Source organism: Rhipicephalus sanguineus, chromosome 7, assembly GCF_013339695.2.
Source record: "Rhipicephalus sanguineus isolate Rsan-2018 chromosome 7, BIME_Rsan_1.4, whole genome shotgun sequence".
Taxonomy (NCBI): Eukaryota; Metazoa; Arthropoda; class Arachnida; order Ixodida; family Ixodidae; genus Rhipicephalus; species Rhipicephalus sanguineus.
Window position 1 is genome coordinate 169,292,314 of NC_051182.1, and position 15,116 is coordinate 169,307,429.

Genomic DNA, 15,116 nt, shown 5'->3' on the forward strand with positions numbered 1-15,116 from the left:
GAGCGAAAAATTGGCGTTGTCGATCAGAACAAATCCCCATCGAACGAATGAGAATCGAGGTTTAAGCCGAAATGAAACCGAGGTATTGTGCATACCTTCAATAACTCTACCATGGAGCTACGCCAGCGCTTGAAACTACGTCGGAAGAATACCCCATAGCGCAGTCATATCTGGCAAGGAGTAACGTTGACAGATGAAATACTGCACCGCAGAAGAGTAGTTCATCTTAAGAGTAAAGAAGGGAAGGCGCAATGCAAGACAGTAACTTTAGAGGAGTCCGACCACACAGGCGCCGACCTCATGTGCGCCTGTGTAGGCGGTCTCCTCTTAGGTCCCGTTTTGTATTGCTCCACCCTCCCTTCTTTGCTCTTAAGATGAATCGATACCAACTAACCCAATTGGCTGTTTTGCTAGAAGAGTGGTTCTCCAGTGTGAAGTGCGTAACGAGTGGCTGGTCGAAAGGTGCCAAAACATTAAAAAAGGCCTGAGTTATATTTCATCATCATGATCATATCATGAATCCCATAATCACGAATGCGTGCATCTACGCAGGTGGACGTATGCATTATAGATGCGTAGAACGTACGCCGTAACTGTAAGCGCAGTGGGCGCTATTGAGAGTTTACTACGGCCAACGTCGCGCGCGCAGTTAATTCCTTCAGTTACAGCATGGTTGAGGTGTCTATCGACAAGCAAACGAATGAGAAGGCGATGTGAACATTGTCCGAGTACGTTATCACGCTGCACTCCAAAAGGCGAAGCTTAAGTGTCATCCTCGTTTTGTTAAGAAATCGCCAGGGCAGACAAACTTCGAAAAGTATTCGGAAATACAGATATCGAAATACATGCACTGAGAGCCTAAAATATACATACTGAGATACATTCGTCTTGACGTAACGGGATATTTTGGAGGCAGTTTTGCAAAAACAAGAAAACGTAACCCAGAATACATATAGAAGAGAACAGATACAAGAATACAGATACAGAGATACTTCTTTATTTCGGGCATGCTGATGGTCCGGAAAAAAGTTAAGTGCGGCATAGTATTGTGAATATAGTTACGATGCACTGAAACTTAGAGAAGTCCTGCATATCGGTTGAATCAAACGAACACCACTGAATTACTAAAAAAAGTATACATTTATTTTAGGCACCCCTTTGCTAAGAAAGTTCTTGCGTTACTGCACTTAAGCAACACCAGCTTCTCAAATAGGCTGAGTTCTAGACAGCGGCTGTTCGGCCTCAACGCAAGATTCGCCAAGAACGCAAGAACGACAAGTGTCTCTCTACAGCTGGAGACAAGCACAAGTTCGTGTTAGAAAGAATAAATACCGCCTTTATGACCGGAAAGTCCTGCAGCAGCAGCATGGTGATATCTCTTCTCGTGTCCCTTCGCCGGCCTCCCTGTGTAGCCGACCGGCGGCGTGCCTATGCTTGGCATATCACAAAAAAAAAAAAACAAGTCTTACTTTCACCCTTGGAAACAAGTCACCTCATATGCGACAAAAAAAGTAACGAGATACCCTATATCCCCCGCAGCTTCGCGATATATGATGCATAATAAACGTATTTCACTATTGAGATACAAATACATTTTTCAAATGTATCTCTATACAGAAATGCAGATGCTCAAAATAATCTCTAATATGCTATCACGATTAGCACGAACATACACACACACGCACAATTCATCCCTTTTGTCTCCCCTCCCCGCCGTTATGCCCAGCCCTCGAAGCCACCTGTACGCTTGCAATTGAATGCTTTGTCTCATTTAAGCACCTCGATGACACGACACTTTGGCAGACACCCATTGTTGATTAGATAAATCAATAAATTTGAAAATGGTCTCTCTGCATTTAGCAATGGCACAGGACAAAGCCGGTGCGCACAAGGTACTCACATAGCTCTGCCAGACTTTCCCACCTGGCGCTTCTTGAGCGTTATAGTTACCGTAGGCGACAATGATGCCGCTACGTGTCAGCGTTGTGCTCGTCACCGTCATACCGCTAGTGTGAGTAAAAAAGATGAATTCTCAAGGACATGACCATAGCTTGTGTCTAGCTTTCAGAGCGGTCTTCGTAACGAAAGAAGAGAAAAAATTGGCCGCGTATCTGCGTGCTCGCTGCAAATGTCGTCTAAAGACGATAGAAGAGGCGCTGCGTGAGATATGGACGCCATCTGGCAATACGTCGGGAAACACGAGTGCTGTGTGGCGGGCTGGTACTCCCGGCGCAGCGGCAGGCGAAGGACCGGCGGGACCAACGCGACCGGTGGGGAAGCCGGCCAGCCCGAACACGCTGTTTGGCGCGATGCGCCGAAGGAGAAGAAACGTCCGCACTCAACGAGTACTCTCCACACACTCTTTATTTACACGTCCGCCTGGGTAAAACAAGCAATGCCAGAGCGGCGCCCCCTGTCATGTCGTAGATATCAATACTGAACCGAAACCGAAACACAGCATGAGCTTGTGCAGAGGCACGGAGGAAGACAAGTTTCAGCGCAGTCGCATTTTCAGCGCAGCTTAGAAACTAGGGTTGTAACATTGTAGGGCGAGTAGGCCAGAAGGACCGTCACGACAAAACCTGCCTCCTCAGTCGTATTCGCCTGGAACGTTGGTGTGGCTTCGCGTTCCCTCCTCCATCCTGGCCTTTCCACAAAGCTACTGCCTAAGTACGAAGGAGCCCCTACCGCGTCCTACGTCAAGCATCCCAGTACCTATAGGATTGAGCCTGTTCAATCATCTACGGGCCGCCGTCGTCTGCGGCCGCGAGACTGTTCACGTCGATCGACTGAAGCCGCATTATGACCACCAGCTGTACTTGTTCCTTAGGTCGCCAGGATGGCTCCTTTTCCGCGGGGGAGTGATTTGTAACATGGTACGGCGCAGACAGAACGCCTGCGAAAGAAGAAGACGAAGACGGTGGCTGTTGGCGCTCGCGCTTGCTCGGCTTGGAGCGCTGATCGCTTCAGCTGTGGCACTGTTATAAACGCGTTACTGTCTCAACGTTAAACGCATACCATCAAGGTCTTTAAAATTGCGTATCTATGTATTTTCTGTTAAAAGAACACACCACCTAATGCTTACCTAGTGATGTTGCGCCTCAGATATGCGTAATGTTTGCTTTTTGATCAACAATGTACACAAGTATGAACCTAGTCAGCCGTTCACGATGGCTGGCCCTTGGGCAAGTGGTTCAACTTTGGCCGAGTGGTTGAATCGAGGGACGTGCCGACAAACAGAAAGACAGACAGAAGGACAGACAGAAAGACAGACCAAAATTTCTGCGTTTAAGTTCCCCAAGAAAGACTATCGTCTTTAAAACCCCTCGGAGTTAGCGTGCGACGCATCTCTACAACTGCGCTCGTATGGACTGATTCAACATACTTGCGCGCAGTGATTATTCACGCAATTGTACACTCCCACAGGTCGTCATGATTACATAGAAAGATTTGTTCCGTTAATACAGTTGAGGCTGTTCATGCAAGCCATCAAAGTTCATGGTTCAAGGTGGGTTGTCAGGATGACATTGTCCGTTGTCGCCACAGTAAGGCGATCTGTGAGAAGACGCCGGATTTATGAGTGGAAGTAACAGCGGGGAGGGGAGACGAATGGGATGAATTGTGTTTGTGTCTGTATGCTTGTGCTAATTATGGCCATTATGTGTCAATAATGTTAATTATTTTCTTTGTGGTCTTGATAATTATGGCCATAGCTCACGCGCTTAAGCCCAACACTGCGATGAGGGCTCTCAATGCCAAATGACGAGTTACTTACGAAGAGTCGTGAAACAGAGAGGAGACATGTGCAGTCCGTTCTAACGCTATTGAAAATCGTGGGTTGGTGGATGCTGGAAATCTTGGTGGACATGGTGGAAACAATAGTGGACAAGGTGGAAAGAATAGTGGATGTGGTGGAAGCTGTGGTGGTCATAATGGCTGATGATGGCGAGAGTGGAAAAAATGGTGGCAGATGGTGGTGGTAACGGCGAGCTTCTTTTAGTGTTAAGTGGAAGATGCTGGCTGATGGTGGCGAGCAAAACATGTTTTGGTGGATGACTTGGTGAACAAGCTGGATGACGGTGGCAGGATGGAAGCATGGTGGATGACGGTGGCATGATGGAAGTGAACGTAACACTATGTGAAGATCGCTGTCACTTCTAATGTTTTCCTCTTGAATGTGCAGAAATATATGCAGTTCGAAGAAGCCAACACCGATCATTAAGCTTTCCAGCACTAATTTTATTATTCATGCGGCGCCAATAACCGCCACAAGTTTTCTGGAGCACAGCAGCCCTGAATGTTTACATTTTACGCACGTACTTATCAGGTTTACATCCGCGATGTGCTGCTGCATTTTGATGTTTACAAGTCTAGAAGTGTCGGTGTGAACAGCGACAGTAATGTGTTACATCGCCGCGCATTTGCCGAGAAGTAAAGGAGTCCTGCCAGCGGGGAGATCTGAAAACAGCCTCCACTTGATACCGCCACGCTTGAAACGCTACTCTGGCAATTATTGCACACTCACTTACCTCAGCGGCACTTTAAGGTAATAGTGAAAATGCATGCAAAGCTAAAATGCACAAACTTTTACCTTCGCCCTGCGTCGAGATAAGGCCCGCCAAGTATGACTTCCACCATCATATTGTAACGCGGCGCCATGATTGCCACCACAGGTTAGGCATAGCGTAGCGACCGAGTCCGTCTACGTGTTATCGGCGCTTCTGGGTTTCAGTATACACGATTCCCATGAGTACGAATGACTTTACAGCACACCTGTGGCATCGGCTAACCTAAATGAAGCATTTTTTTCTTGTGTACGGTGTCCGCACAAGAAGCGATGAGCATATATGCGACGCGCTTCCAGCAAACGCCTCCGGTCACCAACCACCGCCGGTCGCACTCGCCGGCGCTTTTCTGACACGTACTCGAGAACACAGACTTGTCAATTCGTACGCCTTACTGAACGGATATGATGGCATATTTTTCCCGCGCACTGCACTTGTTTTGGCCCAGCTGTTATGCAGTTGTAGCTAATGATACAGCGTCAGATTAGTGCGCTTGCACGGCTGCCTTGTACGTTGCACGAAAAAAAAAACATCACAATACTCAATCAATTGCAGGTGCGTATTTATTGAATGAGATTAGAGTCGACAAAAAGCCTCTACATATGTCGTACTTTGGAAAAAGCGAGAAACTGCTATTAAACCTTCACAGTAACACCCGTTTGACTATACTCGCGCTCCTCGCTCCACTTGACATATTTCTTTGGAGTTACGTTGTGAATTCTAAAAGAAAGTTAGCGCTGTTGCCATTATCGACGTGCCGTTCGTTACCGACAGCAGTTTGTTTGAGTTTAATAACTACGCAAATATTTGTAGGATGTGAAGATCGCGTCTGTCTTCATTATGAAACATACAAAGCTGAAGCCAAACAGTGTATTAGTCTGTTGACTAGCCATTTTGCAAGTCGCTTAGCAAGTGTCAGCGTGGCGTGTCTGTTTACCGAACTTTTGAAGATTCCTTTGACTATGTAAAATTGTGTATTCTGTGCATATGTGCATGTGAGTGTAATTCTAATGCGATGAATTATGTTGTAACAGATGGCGAGATTTGATGGCATTATTCCCATGCATTAAAGAGAAAAAAAAATCAGCGTGGCGTAGTGGTAAAGTACTCGGCTTGGGATCCGCGGGTCGGACGTTCGACTCCCGGTGGCGGAGGTTTTTTTTTTGCATACGGTTTTTTTTTTCTCTTTTTTGTAATAGTGCTACTTACATCGCCTTCTATACCAATATTTATGTGTGACGGCTAGGTACGATGGTGCCGACGCTGTAGAGCCGTTTTACGCTCCGTCATTCTCCAGCATCCATCATAAGCCAGCATCCAGCATACACCACGTGCCACCACCTTCCAACACCATAATCCACCATAATGGTGGTGGAATCCACCATTCCTCATGGTGGATGAATTTTCAGTAGGGAAGTAGCCAGCGAGGTGCTTCTTTGCACAAGTTGGAGCTATTCGCAGTGACCTCAACGTTTATGCCCTTCGCGGCAACTTAGGTGCACTAGACTCTTGCTCTTCTGTGCATTCTGAGCGCCTATTGCGTTGGCACTTAAGCATTTTGGTGGCGCTAAAGGCATGACTTCTCAGAAGGCTAAAAATTACCACCAATAACCACGCTACCAAAAGGTTAACGCTGTGTTCATTCCTCTACATTCACGCACCGCTCTGGGCACCACCTGAAGACACGGAGAACTTGTACACTCGTGCTGCGGAGACCGTGGCTTCGCTCTACGGCAAAAAGTTCACATGGGAGCTCAAGAAGCGGGTGATGGGAACGCCGGAAGCTGATGCGGCGCGCACGACCATTGACTCCCTCGGCCTGCCCCTGACACCGGATGACTATATGGCGGCACTAGATCGCATATTTGAGGAGACGTTCCCCAAGGCCCAGCTTATGCCCGGTAAGTACGGACGCATGCAGTCGCATGAAACATGTAGCTCTTACAACTCAAAGTAAAAATTCTAGCCAACCGATTGAAACTGTGGGGCAAAAGATGAACAAACAAACGTATCGATAGCCTGGCTTGACACACCTCAGCCCTGTTTATTTCGCAATGCATATGTTACTGATTACCAGCCTCTGTATAAGCTACTAAATGAATGCAAGCAGGGGATCTGCCAGGCAGCGCGGTGTTATTACAGCGAAAGCTGTTATTATATAACAACAAGAGCCGTTTTTGGCGCCGTAGTTGTGCGCCGCCGCCGCCAGTGTCCGTAACCGCTATCGCTCGAAATAAGAAAAAAAAAGCGAAATGAGAAAAAAAAATTTCAGGATGGAACGAGGTTCGAACCCACGCCCTCCGCGTGGGAGCCCAGTATTCTACCTCAGAGCCATGCCGGTGCTTGAAACTGCTTTGCAAAAAGACACTATACAGGCTTCATGTCGGGGAGGAACCACATTAACATATGTAATGTAGCGTGGTAGAAGAGTAAAATAACAACCAAGCGTCACACAACGCGAATGCTGTAACCAGGCGTCACACAATGCGAATAGCACAACGAGGGGGCTGTTGAATGCTTCCAACCCATTACAAAGGGCTCCGCCATAATTCTTCTTAGTCATCCTTCGTCGTCATCAGCCAGAGCATCAACAAAGTGCACATAATGCCTTACAATTGTTTAGCGGATACCACGGTTCTCCGCACAACGACGAAAAATTGCAGAGGCTGCTTGCCTACATCACAAAAATTATGATTATTTATAGCGCAGTGTGTTCCCCGCAAGTGCACTTCTATTGGTTGCAATGGAAGCCAATAAGGCTCATAATCCATTTCCTCAAGACCTCAATAAAGTTAATTCCCTCTCTCCCTCTCGCCTCTCGCACGTTAACGTATGTTGTAAAGCGTGGTAGGAGAATTCAATAACGACCGGGCGTCACACAATGCGAATTACGTAACTATTGGGTCCTTCAAAAGCTTCCAATCCATTACAAAAGGCTCAGCCATAATTCTTCATCACCATCAGCCGTCGCATCAAGAAAGTTCACATAATGCCTTACAGATGGTACCTCGCTTCTCCGCAGAATTACGAATAATGTCGTGGTGGGTGCTTCCCAACTTCACAAAAATTATGATTTGTGACGTAGTGGTTACGTTGCTAGTGTACTTGTATTAGTAGCCCGAAGAGAGGTTATAACGGGCTCTAGAAATGCCGCTTTTCCAGCTTTCGCTGTGACTGTGCTGCGCTTTCAGCGCAGGCCTGCCGTTTTGTAGCGTCAGCTGCACCGGCGTAGCCGCGCTAGTTTCGCGTGCCTCCTCAAGAGCCGTGCTGCGCATGCGCGAGGATCAGTGATGTCACGCACCGGAGCCGGCATTTCCCTCGCACTCCGCCGCCGGTCTGCGCTTTCCAGAGGAGTGACGTCGCAGCCGTGGCAGTCGTATTGGCGCCGGCGCGCGCGCAGCTATTCGCCTTCGCTGTGCAGTCGCCGTCTGACACTGCACTGGAGACGCTTCATAGCGCATATGACTGCCGTTTCCATTGTGGTATAGCCATGGAGAAGCACAGCGCAAATGCTGCTCAACGGCGCAGAAGTGCCGAGAAACTTATCTCATCGGGTCCTGAAGTAGTTGCCTGGCAATTAGCGGTTCAGCGTGCGAAGAATGAACAGAAGAATGCTAAAAATCCTACACAATCTGGAAAGCTAAGAATAATCACCCGAACCTTTGCTAACGCTACGTATATTCTGGCATAGCCGAGCTAAGCCACTGCAAATTTTTTTAGTGTTTGTTCTCACTCCTACTCAAGGCCTCTGCGGCTGCATTTCCGATAGAGGTGAAAATGTTTCAGGCCCGTGTACTTAGATTTAGGTGCATGTAAAAGAACCCCATGTGGTAGGAATTTCCGGAGCCCTCCACTACGGCGTCCCTCATAATAATATCGTGGTTTTGAGACTTTAAACACCAGATATTATTACACACTACTACTCAAGCTTCCACGCTGAACCCTTATTTACCTGTCACAATGACAATGTTACACAGCCAGATAGGGCACCACACACTTGCTCTTCTGGGCGCTGGCACACTTGCCAGCGCCCAGCGTGTGCCATTTTGAATGCCAGCGGTGGGCAGGTGAACGGGTTTCGCGGCGCGAGTTGCCGTATTCTTCGAGAGATGGTGCCACGGTGCGTGCGGCGCACGAGCTCGCTGTCGCGTCGTGACTGCATCGGCTGCATACGTTAGGCAAATCCCAAAATTTTTCTCGCTCAGTGACACGAATCGATTGCGTTCATATGCAGGAGTACGCAGTGTAGTGCGACGTACTTTCGCGGTGTCTGCCCTTGCGAACATGCACAAGATTATGGCCAGTATAATCTCCACACAATCTACTTGCCCGTTGACATTTTATGCTTACATCTACTCCTGATTACAAGATAGTGTGTGAATGCAAGAAGGCAGTTGCTTGCAAAAGCACGTGCACTTGTGTAATTACATTAGGGAACAGACGCAGCAATTGTAGTCATCGTTGCTACATTGCCTGATGTCTTACGTCCCTCAGCATCCACCATGCCTCATGGTTCTCGCTTCGGAAAGCGTAGAACATTTTCAATTTTCAGGGATCATTTCTTTGTTTGGCACAACGTTAATGAAATCCCACAGGTAATGAAGCCAAGGGAAGTATAGGGGACGTTAATTGCACTGTTTTAAGTGTACTGTGTCAGTTGGGATGTAGATGTGGAGAAAGAAAATTGGACCAAAAGACAACTTGCCGCTGGGAGGGAGCGAACCTGCAACCTTCGTATTAAGCGCCCGATTGTCTTGCCAACTGTGCTACGGCGGCGGTCGTCCGGTTGTCCACTTATAGGGTATTCATGTGCAAGAAACCTGGGAATGCCGGTGCCGATCGTAGCCATGACAACGAGTGTGGAATACCTTTCCTTTTTGCCAGATGGCGTAACGTAGCACGTGAACATTTAACCAGCGGACAGCTGGCCAATAAGCCTTCGCGTACTTCCTGAAGGCATCAAGTCTTCCGGAACGAGGCCCTCGCTATGAATGAATGAAGGAAGGGAATCTTGAGGGCTCGTTTCTTTTCTTGACACAACCCTCATGAAAACCAGCAGATATTGAAGCCGACGAAGGAATAGTGGTCGTTCATTTCAGCATGAGTTCCTGCTTGCATGTAGGTATTGTTTGAAACGGTGTTTTGTATTAAAAAGAACCACAGCATAAAATCTGCGGTGCTCATTTTGCGCGATGTAAACGTTGCACTGAAGAAAACCAAATTTAATTTTACAACCGCATGGAATATCAAGAGGAACAGCCCTTCGGGAAACTCGAAAAACATACACCTGTGTTTCCACTTATGAATTATTAGATCACTTGAACCGGCGAAGCAGAATATGAAGATAGCTGACATTTATGTGCTACTTCGCATCGTCAAATACTTACATGACTAATTCGCTTTAATTAGGTGTTATTACATCTAATGCTATCCGTGCTACATTTTACGTAACTTTCCTTTTCTATATAGCACTACGCACCCCATCCACGACTCCATTCACATCAAATGAATAGAAACTGTGGCAACACTGGGCGCGTCCGCCATTTTTTGTTGGGCGCCATTGTGGAATCGTCTGCTAGCGTCTCCATAAGGAGAGATTAGAAAAAATTTGCAGCGCAATTTAACACAAGGACGAGAAGGGAGGACGTGTTGTGTCCTCCCTTCTCGTCCTTGTGTTATTTTGCGCTGCAAATTTTTTCTAATGTCTTACCAACAAGGCCGAATTTCTCCCCTTGTCCATAAGGAGAGGCTACGGAGAGGCTGAGCCGCAGTCGTTGGCGGAGCTTTCGGACCACGAAAATACGGCCGTTTCTTTCGTCGTCCAGCGCCGAACGGTCAGTGTACCTCACTGTACTGCCACAAATCGACGGGATCGCAATATCGGAGCTCTGCGCGCTTCAAAACTCATCCGGATGGCAGCTGCACGAGGCGCATCGCTTCGGATAGCCAAACTGCTGTTCTCTAGTGGCGTGTGCTTCCGATCTGAGTTAAGCGGTCAAGAGAAGTGTTCATTGCAGAGGAGGTGTAAATCTCATACTTCTAAGATAACCTTACACAGCAATACATCTACATTGTATTCCCCACTGCGATTATAAACACGCGTTAGCTATTGAAATCACGTTGTTTCTGCGCGACCTGTGCAACGCTGTGCTGCGTTCCTCGACTCATTTCTTTAGCCACATGTATCTCCACAACCTACGCAATAGCGTGTGTCGTTCTTTTTCGAAATGAACAAGGCATGGACATGTGCATGAGCGGTGCACGGCAAACCAAACAAAAATACTGATCGCGCGTTTGAACTGTGTACACAGAGAGCGGCCCGAATAAGGCTGTTTTAATGCACACTGGTTGTTTATAATACCTTGTGGTCGTAATCTGTCGCGCGGATTTAGTACTGTCGTTCTGGTTTTCCTGAAAGCTATACGTGTGCGTTCACTGAGATCTCTTTTTGCGCTCTTTGCTTTTGCATGCCACATAGACGTGCATTATCGCGCGCCGCGCGCTATTACGCACAGCGTACAAGCATACAAGTGCCCGCGATCCGCGGAAAGGTGAGCACGATGATCTGCCCGATCCACCTAGTTCTACCTAGAGTCACTGTATATGCTACCTTTAGGTAGCAGAGTTGCGCATAGGTCCGGCTAGCAACCACAGCTATGCGGTGAAGTCGCACTTCGTTTTTGCAGGCGACATGCCTACCGTGTCGCCGATTAACCTGTCTGGCGTGTCGAAGACCGGCGATGAACATTGGCTGTCGATGGCTAGTGTGAATTCAGTTCGCTGCAGCGGCGGCGTCAAGAAATAAAAAAATTGGCCCAAGCGGCAGCTTCTCCGCAATGCATGGTTGCTAGCGGCGTTGGAAGACAGATGCGCAACTCTGCTACCTAAAGGTAGCATATACAGTAACTCTAGTTCTACCGAACAAACAGCACCATCTGTAGTACGGCTCCGCAACTCGCTCCGTGTTCGCAGCGCACGCTAACTGAAGGAAGCAAAAGAAAAATAAAAGCTGAGGAATAAGGTGGTGTAAAGCGAAGGGCAGACGCGGCGTGCGGACTATGTACTTCGGCGCACACTGCCTTGCGAAGCTTGCAAAGCGATCGCTGTGTGAATCTTTGCGATCGGGTCTCTAGTGACAGCACTGATTTACCGCGGATGCGCGCAGCAGCGTCTGTGGCACTGCCTACACACGTTTATATACGTAAATCATTGCTTTTGTCGATCTGCAACACCGATAAGCTATATGTTGGCCAAATATGCTCTCTAGCGCGCGTGAGACGTCGGCCGTCTTTTTTAAAACGCATATATCGTGATATATTGTTCTGTAAGTGTAACTTATGTTGCAGGCGAGCAACTTAACAGAACGGAGAAATAAGAACTGAGGTTGAAGAGCGCTTTTGTGCGTGCCGGTCATTTCCGAACTTAAACACAGTGCGGATCTCGTTGATGAAACAAGTTCGCCTCGGTATATCATTTTTCTTCGTTCGTTTCACTGATAAATTCCATTAAAATTAATGCTGCATTGTTCCTGGCATTGTCAGGGCTCCCTCGTTGCCTGAACAGCGCACGAAGCATTGGGAAGTCATCGCAGAACGAAGATAAATAATCAGCAACCAGCACCTGAAAGGCTGCGATATGCGACTGGTTTCGTTTTCGCGCCCAACAAACCATCGCGGATCGAGCTTACTCGATTGTGGAGAGATGGCGCTGTACATTTTGAATATCCCCTATTATTACTTCAATTCGGCTTGTATCGCGCCTCATGTTAATATAGTCACAGTTTAGCCGGAACGGCGAAGCAATGAGTGCGATAGCAAGAAATTGGAATGTGACACGAAGAAGGACAAGCAACTCAAAACTTGCAGGGCGGCGCTGAAGCACAAAGAACGACGTTCGAAAAGAACGCCCAGGTATAAACAGGACAAGCGCGAACAACTGTCACGACTATGCAGAACCCCACGCGTTTAGATATTTCTTTTTCTTTTAAACAGCGGTGCGCAGTGACCTTCTTTTTCTCCTGTCACACGGTGGTGTCTGAAGGAAGGTGTGCCCAGTGTTCTTTCATTTTCGTAGCACATGGCGATGGGGTACAGAAGAAGAGCCACTTTTTCGTGTGCGTCTCAAGGGCAGTTTTCACATTTAAAGAAAATTTAGAAGCGTTGCGTGATAGAGAACAGGCTCAAGCTCCCCCGAGATTTTCGTACCGCCAGCTGTGAATGGTGTACATAAATTGGTCGTCGCTATAATCCGGCGGATGCATGGCTCATGGTAGAGTTGTTGAACATGGTGCGCTGCGGAGCGAGGAGTCGCTGGTTCGATTTCGCTGGTTCGATATATGCGGGACATGACGGCGACGGCAAAAATCCGCTGAGAGTGCCCATACAAATGCTATCGCAATAAAATTGCATGTTTCCTAAAGGTTACCAGGTTGAGTGCCCTGGTATCACCTTTGAACACGCAAAAGTATTTTGTGGATGTTTGATACAACAGAGACATTTAAGTATTTTATCCGGTGTGACATTCCCAAGGCAGTGACGCTGGGCCTCCGAATAGCAAAGCAGCGTTCTTTGCCTTGCTATATAGGCATATTTTGTGTGCTTCTTCTTGCTATACAGACACACTTTCGTTCTCATTTCGCCTTAGAGCGCAGCTCCTATGTGCCCATACATGGGTTGAGCTTCGTCCCTGCGCCGTCGACGCAGCGGAGTGAACGAGCGCTGCAAGAGATCTGGCTCACACGTAGCGAGCCTCGCGGCGTTCTTCTTTTTCTTTTTTTGCTGATGCCGATTAAATTGCTCGGGACAATTTCCGCGGAAGCAGAAGATAAAAATAAGGATAGAAGATGAAACAACATATAAAATAAAACAAAAACGAAAATATGGAACAAAAGCAAAAAATAATACAACGAGTTCTATGAAACTGGAGTTCGCGCCGTAGAAGTAGAATATAAACAAACCTGTAGAGAAATACAGCAACTATAATCGTAATAATACATAAGAACAAGAATTGAAACAAGTATATAAGGAACTGACACTTTCGACGCAAGGGTCAATAATGAATGCAATAGCAGCACATCAGATTGTCACGCGAAGAAAGGCTAGCAGCTCCCTCCTTTGGCAAATTCGGTCTCTGCTGTGAGTGAAGGAACCTTCGTGCGGTCTACGCAAAGGCGTGCGCAGGGTTCCTCTTCATGGAGGGGGGGGGGGGGGGAGGCGAAGGTTCATCGCGATGCCCAATCTCCCTATTAAGTCAATGTAAGAGGCAGACTTTGCGCCGCCCTCTTTTTAGGTGACTACGGGTGTCCGCGAAATGTGAAACAAAGACACGTGGCGGTGCTAATGCGCTACCGTACTGGAGCGCTCTCGCGCGTGCTTCGACCAAAATAACCGTGCGCGCGGACCGTGGCCATATAAGCGGCCGCGGCATGAGGTCGGCTTCACAGTGTGTCAGCATTTTTTACTGTGGCACACGACAAGGAAGTGCGGTCTTCCCTAATAAGTGATAGAGGAAAGAATATGACTTTTAAGGGCTCGTTTTTCGTTGTTAGACACAATATTAATGAGAACTAACAGACAATAATGCCAAGGAAAGTATAGTGGATGTTATTTGTAATATTGGAATATAAATGTAAAGAAAGGAAAGTGGACGAAAAGATAACTTGCCGCCGGCAGGGACCGAACCCGCGACCTTCGAATAAAGCGGCCGATGCTCTACCACTGAGCTACGGCGGCGGTCATCCTCCCGTCCACTTTATGGGGTATATATGTGCATTTAAACCTTGGAGTGTTAGTAAGCGCCAATCGCAGCCATGGCGGCGAGTGTGGAACACTCTTTTTCTGCCTTTTTGGCGTCACGTAGCACGTGATCTTTTTGCGAGCTGGCAGCTGACCAATAATCCCTCGCATACTACCTGAAGGCATCAAATCTGCCAGAACGAGACCCTCGCTATAAATGGAGGAAAGAATATGACTTTTAAGGGCTCGTTTTTCGTTGTTAGACACAGTATTAATGAAAACTAACAGACAATAATGCCAAGGAAAGTATAGGGGAGGTTATTTGTAATATTGGAATATAAATGTGACGAAAGCAAAGTGGACGAAAAGATAACTTGCGAGGGATTATTGGTCAGTTGCCAGCTCGCAATAAGATCACGTGCTACGTGACGCCAAAAAGGCAGAAAAAGAGTGTTTCACGCTCGCCGCCATGGCTGCGATCAGCACTGACTAACCTAAATGCACATATATACCCCATAAAGTGGACGGGGGGATGACTGCCGCCGTAGCTCAGTGGTAGAGCATCGGACGCGTTATTCGAAGGTCGCAGGCTCGGTCGCTGCCTGCGGCAAGTTATCTTTTCGTCCACTTTGCTTTCTTCACATTTATATTCCAATATTACGAAAAACATCCCCTATGCTTTCCTTGGCATTATTGTCTATTAGTTCTCACTAATAAGTGATAGGACGATTAACCTAGACCAACATTAACCTCGCAATAACTCAGCGAAACGAAAAACTTCGCTGTTATGCAGCGAGTGTCTAAAGGGGCAAACGTG

The 15,116-nt window shown here is 47.4% G+C and overlaps 1 protein-coding gene and 1 non-coding gene across 2 annotated transcripts in view; one reads left to right on the forward strand and one right to left on the reverse strand.

The window, feature by feature from the left end:
• The window catches only part of LOC119399256 (pseudouridine-5'-phosphatase), a 30,753-nt gene that overhangs the window by 2,489 nt on the left and 13,148 nt on the right, over positions 1-15,116 (forward strand). Inside the window, exon 2 of the mRNA XM_037666073.2 lies at positions 6,248-6,466. Coding sequence (XP_037522001.2) covers positions 6,248-6,466 — 219 coding nt within the window. The remainder of the gene's footprint in view (positions 1-6,247; positions 6,467-15,116) is intronic.
• On the reverse strand, positions 14,225-14,296 carry Trnak-cuu (transfer RNA lysine (anticodon CUU)). The gene has a single exon. It is a non-coding gene; the product is annotated as a tRNA-Lys (tRNA).